The 10000-nt window shown below is 38.7% G+C and overlaps 1 protein-coding gene across 1 annotated transcript in view; it reads right to left on the bottom strand.

Moving 5' to 3' along the window:
• Positions 1 to 998: 998 nt before the first annotated feature.
• LOC145460149 (collagen triple helix repeat-containing protein 1-like) overlaps positions 999 to 10000 on the bottom strand; it is a 10703-nt gene continuing 1701 nt past the window's right edge. The window contains exons 1-3 of the mRNA XM_081444881.1: positions 7144 to 10000; positions 6063 to 6293; positions 999 to 1496 (exon numbers count right to left, since the gene is read on the bottom strand). The exon at positions 7144 to 10000 is cut by the window's right edge and continues 1701 nt beyond it. Coding sequence (XP_081301007.1) covers positions 1146 to 1496; positions 6063 to 6293; positions 7144 to 7251 — 690 coding nt within the window. The 5' untranslated portion in view covers positions 7252 to 10000 and the 3' untranslated portion in view covers positions 999 to 1145. The remainder of the gene's footprint in view (positions 1497 to 6062; positions 6294 to 7143) is intronic.

Genomic DNA, 10000 nt, shown 5'->3' with positions numbered 1-10000 from the left:
GCCTTTTCTTTCTTCTCTTGTTTTAACGCTTCTCTGGAGGGTCGTCTCTACTGGTTTCACGTTCAATTTTCCTTCTAAATTTCACTTACCAGATAAACTTTGTTCTAAATTCTAATCTTACAATTACTGATTACACATGTCTTCGAATGCTTAATTACTTACACTTTTCCTAACTACTAATGGCTTAAAAGATCATTACCGTATGTTTATCACGTAATTTATGTTCAGTCCTAATTTAAGTTTTACTCTAAGGCTAAGCTTACTTAAAATTATACAATACATTTTTCACTGGTATGTAATAACACTAGATGTTACTAAAAACTCTTTCTGCTGAGAAGTTTCATCGAATTAACACATAGTTAGATCACGGCTCAATTCTTACTGAGCTGTTCTACGAGACTGTTAACAAGAGGCAACGCGCAAGTTGACATAAAAATCCTGAACTAAAAATGGATTGATATATCTAGAGGATACATCAGAACTTTGTTTTCCTGAATTCTTCAAATAATGCATTTTATGTTGTTTGGAACAAGTAACTAAAAGCCGCATATTCATAACTATAAATGTCAAAGTGGAGCCTCGATGTCCCACGGAGCAAAATAAAGTTCCATTATCAGTGAATGCAGATCACATAGAAAATCACTGAACTTTATAAAGAATTTTTCCTAAAACCCAAAAGTCATCTAAGGTAAGTAGAAACAGGTAAAATGCTTAAATTTGCGCAAATAGACGTTGCCTATGCCTCAGTCGAGTAGAAACAGAAATATTCTTTTTATTCTAAGTATCACTCAAGATATATATTCAGCTAGCGATGTTTTTTATATATATATTTATGGAAGCGATTTGAAATTTGGCGATAATAGCAGTTTTTATGGCACTAATTGCCCTTAAATTGTATTTGAAATAATTTCTTACTTTTCATATAATGAATTGGAAATCATCTTGTGACACTATATTGTATGTTGCACTTCTAGCGAGGCTATCGGCCGGTACGAGAAAACAAACTAATATAAACTTACATGGATATGTATATAAGGAATTCTCGCTATTTCAAATTAGCTGTATTTCTTTTAAGTTTTTACGTTGGCTGCATTTACTGCTCAATCAATTAATTTTTGTTCTTCCAGTGATGAATATTAACAGCACTACTGCGAAGGCGGAACTTCTTCAATCATAATCCGGGACACTGAATTCCATCCTGTGTTAGCGTTACCCAGTAATGGACCAGGGCACTTGCCTATCCAGAGTTCAACGCTGACCGTGCCCCGTGCTAGGTTTTCACAATAGCCTTCGAAAAAATGATTACGGTAATTATTTGCAACCCCTCCAGGCCAGTTATTGTAAACGACTGAATCGATCGGCAAAGGACCACTACATTCGCTGCTGTTAAACTTAAAATACCATCTGTTGCATTTGTCATTTGAATAGACATGGGCGTTTCCTTGGTAGGAGACTCTAAGAGCGGTATTGTCGTGCAGCTTGTTGAAATAGCATTCCTGGAATATTAAAAAAAAAGACTGAATTGTTTGAATATTGATACACCTTACAAAGGAATAATTGCATGCATAAATTAGGGAGGTTTAGACAACATTTGTAATACCACATACTGTAGTAGACTTCCCTCTTTCTTCTATATAAGTTATATTTTATAAGAAAATCGAGGCTGAACTTAGTTGCGAAAAATAAAGGGTATTTCAAGAATAAACCTGAGGCCGAGATTTTGAAAAGCATACAATTCGATTCTCTAAACGGTAAAACTAGCTAAAAAACATTACAAGATACAGAGGGCCAATGGGCCTGCAGGCTCCGGTATTTGAAACCTGATAGTCTCAATGAAGGTGATTTCTTCTTTAGTCGAAACCAAACCACGAGAGTAAGGCGAGGCCGTTAACCGATGTTTTAGCACAGTTATAATTTTTCATGTTCACGCGGTGGTCACTATATAGCGCGCGCTTATTTAAATTTACTTTTGTATTAGTACGTCCATGTTTATCTCGATATACGAAAATAGGAATCTTTGAAACCGGAGCAGATCGAAGCGTTGGAATCGCGTCTCGCAGGTCGTGATATTGTTGTAATTATGCCAACAGGCTTTGGAAAGAGTTTAATTCGGCTATCTTTAAAACAGGGAACGGGGAATCGGGGAATGGGAACGGGGAACGGGAACGGGCAACGGGGAACGGGGAACGGGGAACGGGGAATCTTTAAAATGGGGAATCTTTAAAAGCGGGAATCTTTAAAATGGGGAATCTTTAAAAGCGGGAATCTTTAAAATGGGGAATCTTTAAAAGCGGGAATCTTTAAAACGGGGAATCTTTAAAAGCGGGAATCTTTAAAACGGGAATCTTTAAAAGCGGGAATCTTTAAAATGGGGAATCTTTAAAAGCGGGAATCTTTAAAATGGGGAATCTTTAAAAGCGGGAATCTTTAAAAGCGGGAATCTTTAAAACGGGGAATCTTTAAAAGCGGGAATCTTTAAAACGGGGAATCTTTAAAAGCGGGAATCTTTAAAACGGGGAATCTTTAAAAGCGGGAATCTTTAAAACGGGTAATCTTTAAAGTGGGGAATATTTAATAGCGTTAATCTTTACTGAAAAGTGAACGAGAATCTCTCAGTTTCCCACCGGAATCTATTTATTCTCTCACATGTATCAACTCAACAGGTACAGAGACAGTTGTGGAATTTATTCATTGTAATTTTATTGCACGCTATTAAAGCACATCGGTTTAGCGGGATAGTGGAGCGGTTCAAATCTCGATTCTCACTCTGAGATCCGCTAGACCGACCAAAGAATCTAACCACCTGGATTTATCTTAACTCCGGACTGTGACGTTTAGTTTCGCGGCGATGGATATTTGTCGTAGCCTTATCATGTGCTAATGGAAGGACTTACGACTTAACGACAAATATATGGCAGGGAAAACACATTTTTGATTGTTTAATCGATAAATCAACAGTCCCCTCACATGACGTCGCTAAAATTCAAACTACAAAACTATCAATCATCCTGAGATTTTATTTTCATGATGTGTAAGAGCAGCTGAAAACTAATAGTCATACAAATTTTTGCTCCAATTGGGTTCTTGGTTTTGTAATAGACTGCGCTTGAATTTCTAATCTTTTGCGTGACGCGGCATTTACATGACGGGCAAGAAAGCTGTCATGTTGGTTAAAAAAGTGACTTATTTCGGGGAATTTGGCTATCTGAACAGTTCATGTATTAAAAAAAGTATTATATTTAAGATATTTTTGAGTTCCTGAAGAGATAAATTCACGCTTTTGTAGCAAAACTCAGTGACAGATGTTTCTGTTGGTTTCCGGCCGCCATCCGGATGGGCGCCAGCATGGCGTCTCCATCAAAATCTCTATAAATTTGGGTAAAAAAATTCTCCACATGTCTTGCGTAAGAAACATTGCTGTGACCTGAATCTTAGCGAAAGTCATTGCATATTTACCTTCTTTCTCTTCAAGATTCTGGACTATCATTTGAACTGTTTTGATTTTGATTTTGTTTATTTTGAATGGCATGACACTGAAAACCGGCAATAAAGCAATTCGATGCTCGATGCCCGAACGATGTGACGGCGAATTTCGCGTATAATCCGTCATTGCGTGCTTAATGATACCTCTTTTTACGCCATGCAGTCATGCGATGACAATTTCAAAGTGCCCATTGCATTCACTTTAAAGAGGAAAGAATCGGTCGCTTTGAAGGTCCTCCACAGTTTAAGTGGAATGATCTCAGCGAACAAGATGTGATAGGGGACGGGTCGTTTGAAGCCGTTTTTATCACAAAAACCAGGAACAAGGACGGAAAGTCAAAACAGTGGTTGACAAGAAATCACCCGCTTTTAAAAAAGATTCCCCATTTTAAAGATTCCGGCTTTTAAAGATTCCCCATTTTAAAGATTCCGGCTTTTAAAGATTCCCCATTTTAAAGATTCCCGCTTTTAAAGATTCCCCATTTTAAAGATTCCCGCTTTTAAAGATTCCCCGTTTTAAAGATTCCCGCTTCTAAAGATTCCCCGTTTTAAAGATTCCCGCTTTTAAAGATTCCCCGTTTTAAAGATTCCCGCTTTTAAAGATTCCCCTTTTTAAAGATTCCCGCTTTTAAAGATTCCCCATTTTAAAGATTCCCGCTTTTAAAGATTCCCCGTTTTAAAGATTCCCGCTTTTAAAGATTCCCCGTTTTAAAGATTCCCGCTTTTAAAGATTCCCCATTTGAAAGATTCCCGCTTTTAAAGATTCCCCATTTTAAAGATTCCCCGTTCCCCGTTCCCCATTCCCCATTCCCATTCCCTGATTTCCCGTTCCTCGTTTTAAAGATAGCCGTTTAACTCATCAATACCCTGGTTACCAGAGGTTTTACTTGCCTGGTTTCCGGTGTCAGTCAACGAAGCGAAGCAAAGTATTTCCGTCTGACGCGCGTGAGAAAAAACCTCTGGTATCCAGGGTATTATTCATCAAGTGTTTTGTTTGGCAAAGCGTCTACCTCGAACGAGTGCGTTAGTGATTTCGCCGCTCGACAGCATCATCGAAGAACAAGTCAGTGAACTGGCTAAGCTTGACCTTTCTGTCGTCCATTTCAAAGATTGAAAGAAAACGATGCAGAATGCGTGATAGGATCGATTCCCGCTGCTCTCTCGAATCTGATAATCGAGATTGTCCAGCCATTACTGAAGGAAAGTATCGCTTCATTTTTCGTTGTGTCTCGCCCGAGCGATATCTGTCAGAGCAATTTCAGCATTGATAGTTGTCGTCGATGAATCATCGCACACGATAGAAACATGATAAATAAGATCGGGTGTTGAGTTGCTTGCTATGAGTTTGAACAATGTCAGTAGTGCGATTACGTGCATGCAGGTTCGATTTCCGCTGCTCTCTCGAGTGCGCTTTACGGCTCCGACTCCTTTCCCGAACAGCGACTGGTAATCGAGCCTAATGAACAGGTAAGTCTACAAACCTTATCTTGTTTTGCGATATGCTTACTTACCTCTTTTTTTTAGATAAATAAGCTATGTTTTGGACTGTGGAACCGTTGACGTTTTGTTTGACTCTGCTAGAGGTAAAGTTCCTTCCTTCTTCGGTAAATGTCCTGCTAAGTTTTTCAGAATTCCATAATGTCCATAATTGAAGACCAATAAGGCAAATCGAACATTCGCTTGAAAGGTCATCAAAGTTGCATGATTTTACGGTGCAAGAAATCCACTCCCGTCAGATATAATTTTATACTTCATGAATTCAACGCGATCCGAATTTTGGTGAAACATTTGGCACGCAATCGGTTTTGATTCAGACAGATTTTTGTTTTTTTTTTGTTTGGTCGGAAGGAAAACCAAGCTCTGTGACCAAACCGAAACAAACAATCCTGCTCGTTTAAATATCTCAAACACATGATGTGAATTCCGGATTGAGATTCTGCGTTTGAAATCTCTGTAATATTAAATATTTAAGGCTACACCTACAGGAGCAGCACTGAAAAATCGTTGAATTGCAAGATGGCCCTCTAGATCTGGCCTTCTTCTTTTCACAACTTCTTTGACAGTTTCAATAAACAAAGAAGGACTTCTCACGGCATGTTTTTGCCTCGCTACTTAACGCGTAGAGAGATTTTTTTTTTCAACACAACCTTCGGGATCAAGCGATAATGAGAAGACGTGAAGATGAGAAATTTTATTGGATACGGTTAGTAGGCTTAGTTAAATTCACATCGAAAAATCACTCGACCGACAAAGGTCAAACTCTGGCTTAAACGGTAGTCTCTCCTTTCGTGCTTCTCTCCCCCAGGTATTCGCTCGGCCATGTTTTTCTCGCGGTTTTCTTGCGCGTCACGCACGACGGACTAAGCAAAAAAGGAACTACTTGTAGGCTAAATAGGTAAGGAACAATCCTATCAATCAATCAATCAATCAATCAATCAATCAATCAATCAATCAATCAATCATCTCGGGAGCGTTTCCATCTGTTTGTGTATTATTAGTTCTAGCTCGAAATTGAAATCTGACAATGGTTTAAATATTTAAAAGCAAAGAGTTTGATAGATCCTAATACGATGACTTACCTTTATTTTACCGTTGTCAGTAAATGATTCTTCTCGCCATGCGCATTGTTTCCAATTAGCTCTCTGTCTTGGGTCCATGTTTGCTGCATCTCCTTTCTCTCCTTTTTTTCCGATGCCTTTTTCTCCCTTGAAGCCATCTCTACCCGGAGCACCCGGAGTTCCCGGTATTCCTGGGGCGCCGTTTGTTCCGGGCATTCCCGGCATTCCTGGTATTCCAGAAGGAGGATACGGCTGTTGAAATCAAAAAGGATGTGATCAATAAGCCGTAAATTTTAATCTTAATCGGTTGCTAAAGGAATTGATTTTCCCCTGATGCTTAACCTCGCAGATCACTCAGCTCGCTTGTCTATTCTACTCTGAATTTCACGAGGTTGACTTGTGGCAAGTCAGTACCTGATGCTCTACTGATAAACCTGTTCAGAAAACACCCCTAAGAAACTACGCGCGTTGATTGGTTAAAAATCGTGTTTCTATAACTCGTTAGAAACACAGAACTAGCACGTGCTGTTCACGTAATGATGGCGCGAGCAAAGAGAATTTACATTTTGATAATCAAAGTGAAAAAGTTATTTTCCTTTTTTTCGTCGCAGTGTTTTCTAAAAGAAATAGAAAACATGTTCTCCGCGTTTCTATCGAATTACAAAAATACTCGTGAAGGTTTGGGAGAACTCGAAAAGTTGTGGAAACACTCGTCGCGGCTCGTGTTCCCACAGCATTTCTCGTTCTCCCAAACTTCCACTCGTGTTTCTATAACTCGATAGTAACACGGTACATGTTTTCTATTTCTTAAGTACTGACTTATGAATAAATTTCTTCTTTTTATCAGAACGCTATTACCTTTTAAGCTTTTTAATTTTTTAAACATTTCAGCGTATCTTTTAAACTAGTTAGTTTTTCATAGATATATATTATTTATACATGTTCTTTTTATTTTACGTTATACAGGGCCCCCGTTGATACCAGTCCTGCGACAGAAGGGGTCACCCTATTTAAATATCGATTATTATTATTATTATTATTATTATTATTATTTTATGTACGTTATTCCTACTTTGCTCGCGTTCCTTAAGAAACAACCTACCTTGCATGTAGAAGTCGAAGCATTTGACTTCAGTTCCTTCGCGTAAGTTCTTGTCGACGAGGACAACAAGAATACAGCAATAAACAATGAAGGGAAGACATCCATCATGTTTAGTTGCTTGTGTTTCTTATGAACGATCTTGCCTTCAAAACGTTGAGAAAATGACACATGGAAGAGGCGATGGAAAGTCCTTTATCATGTTTTTTTGCTTCCCTTCAGCTCGATTCCGCAAAACGGGAACTTAATTCCAATCTGAAACGAAACGATTGGCTGCCCTCAGTCCACGTGCAGTGCGCTCAATCAACACGGCATAACTGAGCTTAGCTGAAGCACGTTTCAATTCTAATCTTGGTTTTCATTTTACAGCTAACCCCATGACATTCAGTAACTTTGGAACAGTATTGTCCTTACATACGCGTCCGCCTATTCTGCAAAAGCATTTAAACGTTATTTTCACTGACACGATAGGCACGAAACTTGCCTCGCTTTAATGTTATTAGGCTTCTAGTGTTCTCACGTATTGGTACCATTTAGTCTAGTTCCCCTGGGTATTCAATGGCCTATTTAAACAGCGTGTTTCAGGTTATTTCGGCCGCTTTTCCCCGTTACGCTTAAGGCCAGCGTCACGTTGTTTTTTATCCACCCGCCTCCCCTTCGGCGACGATTTTCTCTCCTTAATCGTACCGCTCATTGCCTGGCAAAATTATATTTCCATAACTTAATCACATCGATCTGGGTAATGAGTGGCTATGTGCCAGTGAAAATGTGGAGCTATCTACAAACAAAGTCAAAAGTAATGTGAGGGGCTGAGGAAATATGGAGATAAAAGCTCATACTTTTATTTAATACTGTCAGCCAATCAAAACATGTTAATTTACCTGAGAGATTAAGCACAGTAACATTGCCACTAGCTAGCCGGCCAATCAATAGCTACATCTTTATTATGAAAAACCGCATCCGCGGTAACATTATCGTGCCAGATGTAATTTCTAAAGAAACGCGAAAGTGCAGCGATGAAACTTCAGGAACATCGTCGAGATAAAGAACAGTACACAAGTAGGGCGTCATTTGTGTTTCGATGTGAATATGTCATCCTTAATGCAGCAACCGTTCGTGGGCTATTCGTGAGTTGTTATTTTTATTTATTTATTTATTTTAAACTATACTTATCAACAACAACAGCAACAAAAACATACCGGGACTTAGGGAGCAATGCAATTGATACTTGTTAGACTTGGTGTAAATTTTAAAAAGTTTAGCCGCTTTAGAATACTGACAACCGGTTGCCGGCTAAAGTCATTTGAAAATGACTCTGGTTTTTAACACCTGAGGTAATGCGTTTTATCTGAGTTAGCCTAAACCTTGACAGAAACGTGTAAGTGGCAAGACACACCACTGATCAGAAAGTGAACAAAAAAGAAACGGAAATAAAAAAAACCCTACTGATTAATAAAGGCTTTAGCAATGAATGAAGTTACTAGATCGCGCGGAAACTATCTATACGGGTTATACTCACCATAACCTCATTTTGTTTTATGTTAAGCTGGACAACCATCAGCGCTTTCAGCGGTAGAATCAGCGTCGCATCAGAACTTCGGTGAAGCGCGTTTTAATTCTAATCTTCAGTTTCACTTTACAGCTAAACCCAAGACAGCAAGCAACATTGGATCCAATTTAAGTCATCGGTACAGTTCTTTAACTACCCTTAAAGAGAGCTTTTAAGAACGAGAATTCTTTTGTAGTCCGCGCGCGAAAAAACAAAGGATTGATACAGTACTAGTACGTATTCTCGTTCCCAGGGCCGCTTGTCCCTCTCAGCCGGCGGAGCCTTGGCACGAGGAGAAGGTGGCTCTAGCCCGAGACACATGATTTGATTGGCGAGATTTTCATTAAAAGAAAGTTGATTTCGATTACAGTACGTACAGACCTTAACAGATATTAATAAACTGAGGGAATTTAAAACAGTAGTCAAATTTTGAGCGCAGGTGGCATTCATGATTTTTTGTTATGGAGGATTTCGCAGAACTGAAGTTTTCACCATAAGCTGAAGTTATTGCTCTGCTCGGTAAATCTTTCATTTGGCAGCCTATTCAATTAGAATTGTCGCTGAAGAAAACGAGAAACAAAGAGGGAAAGAAGCCCTCAAACAAGAGGGCCTTTCCTGTTTTTAAAGGCGCATGATTTTGGTTCAAAAGTATAGAAAGTGTTGACAATTCTGGCGGCTTTTATTTTCGCATTTTTTTTTTTTGTTAGGTCCAAACACTCACAGGGAACTGGAAAAAAAATTCCTCAAAGTTTGTCTATTCAATAACCATGCATTATTTGCGAGAAACAGTCATTGCAAATTTATCGAATAGGTAATAACTTTTTTCCGAGTGAATTTAATTTAGTAGCAAGGATAAGCATGTATATGTCAGTTTTTCGCTACTCGTTTCAATTTTGAAAGTGGCGACTAAGATTTCTCATGGCATCATTTAATGTCGGAGTCAACGTCGCGTCAAAATTAAAGCGCGCCTATTTACAATTAGCTCTTAACTTGTCCTTGGATGAATTTATGATAAGGGAATTCTAAAAACAGGAAACAAACCGTTTGAGACTTGTGGTATTCATTTCACGGCATCTTTCGAAGCATTGCAAATAAAACCCTTAGCATACCCTAAAGCAATCCCTTTAATCTTCTGCAATTTTGCCTATCCAGGTCTATTTTATGGCTTTTCCGAATTTTTATTTTCAGTTCTGCTACAAGTCTAAGTCACTATTGTGATATTTCAATTGATTGTAGGACCCGAGAAGGAAAAAGCTTTAACTGTTTTATTGGCAATAAAATTGGGTGATCTAGGCCATGTAGATTCACTTG

Source organism: Orbicella franksi, chromosome 11 (genome assembly GCF_964199315.1).
Source record: "Orbicella franksi chromosome 11, jaOrbFran1.1, whole genome shotgun sequence".
Lineage (NCBI taxonomy): Eukaryota > Metazoa > Cnidaria > Anthozoa > Scleractinia > Merulinidae > Orbicella > Orbicella franksi.
This window is presented reverse-complemented; position numbering and strand designations above follow the sequence as displayed.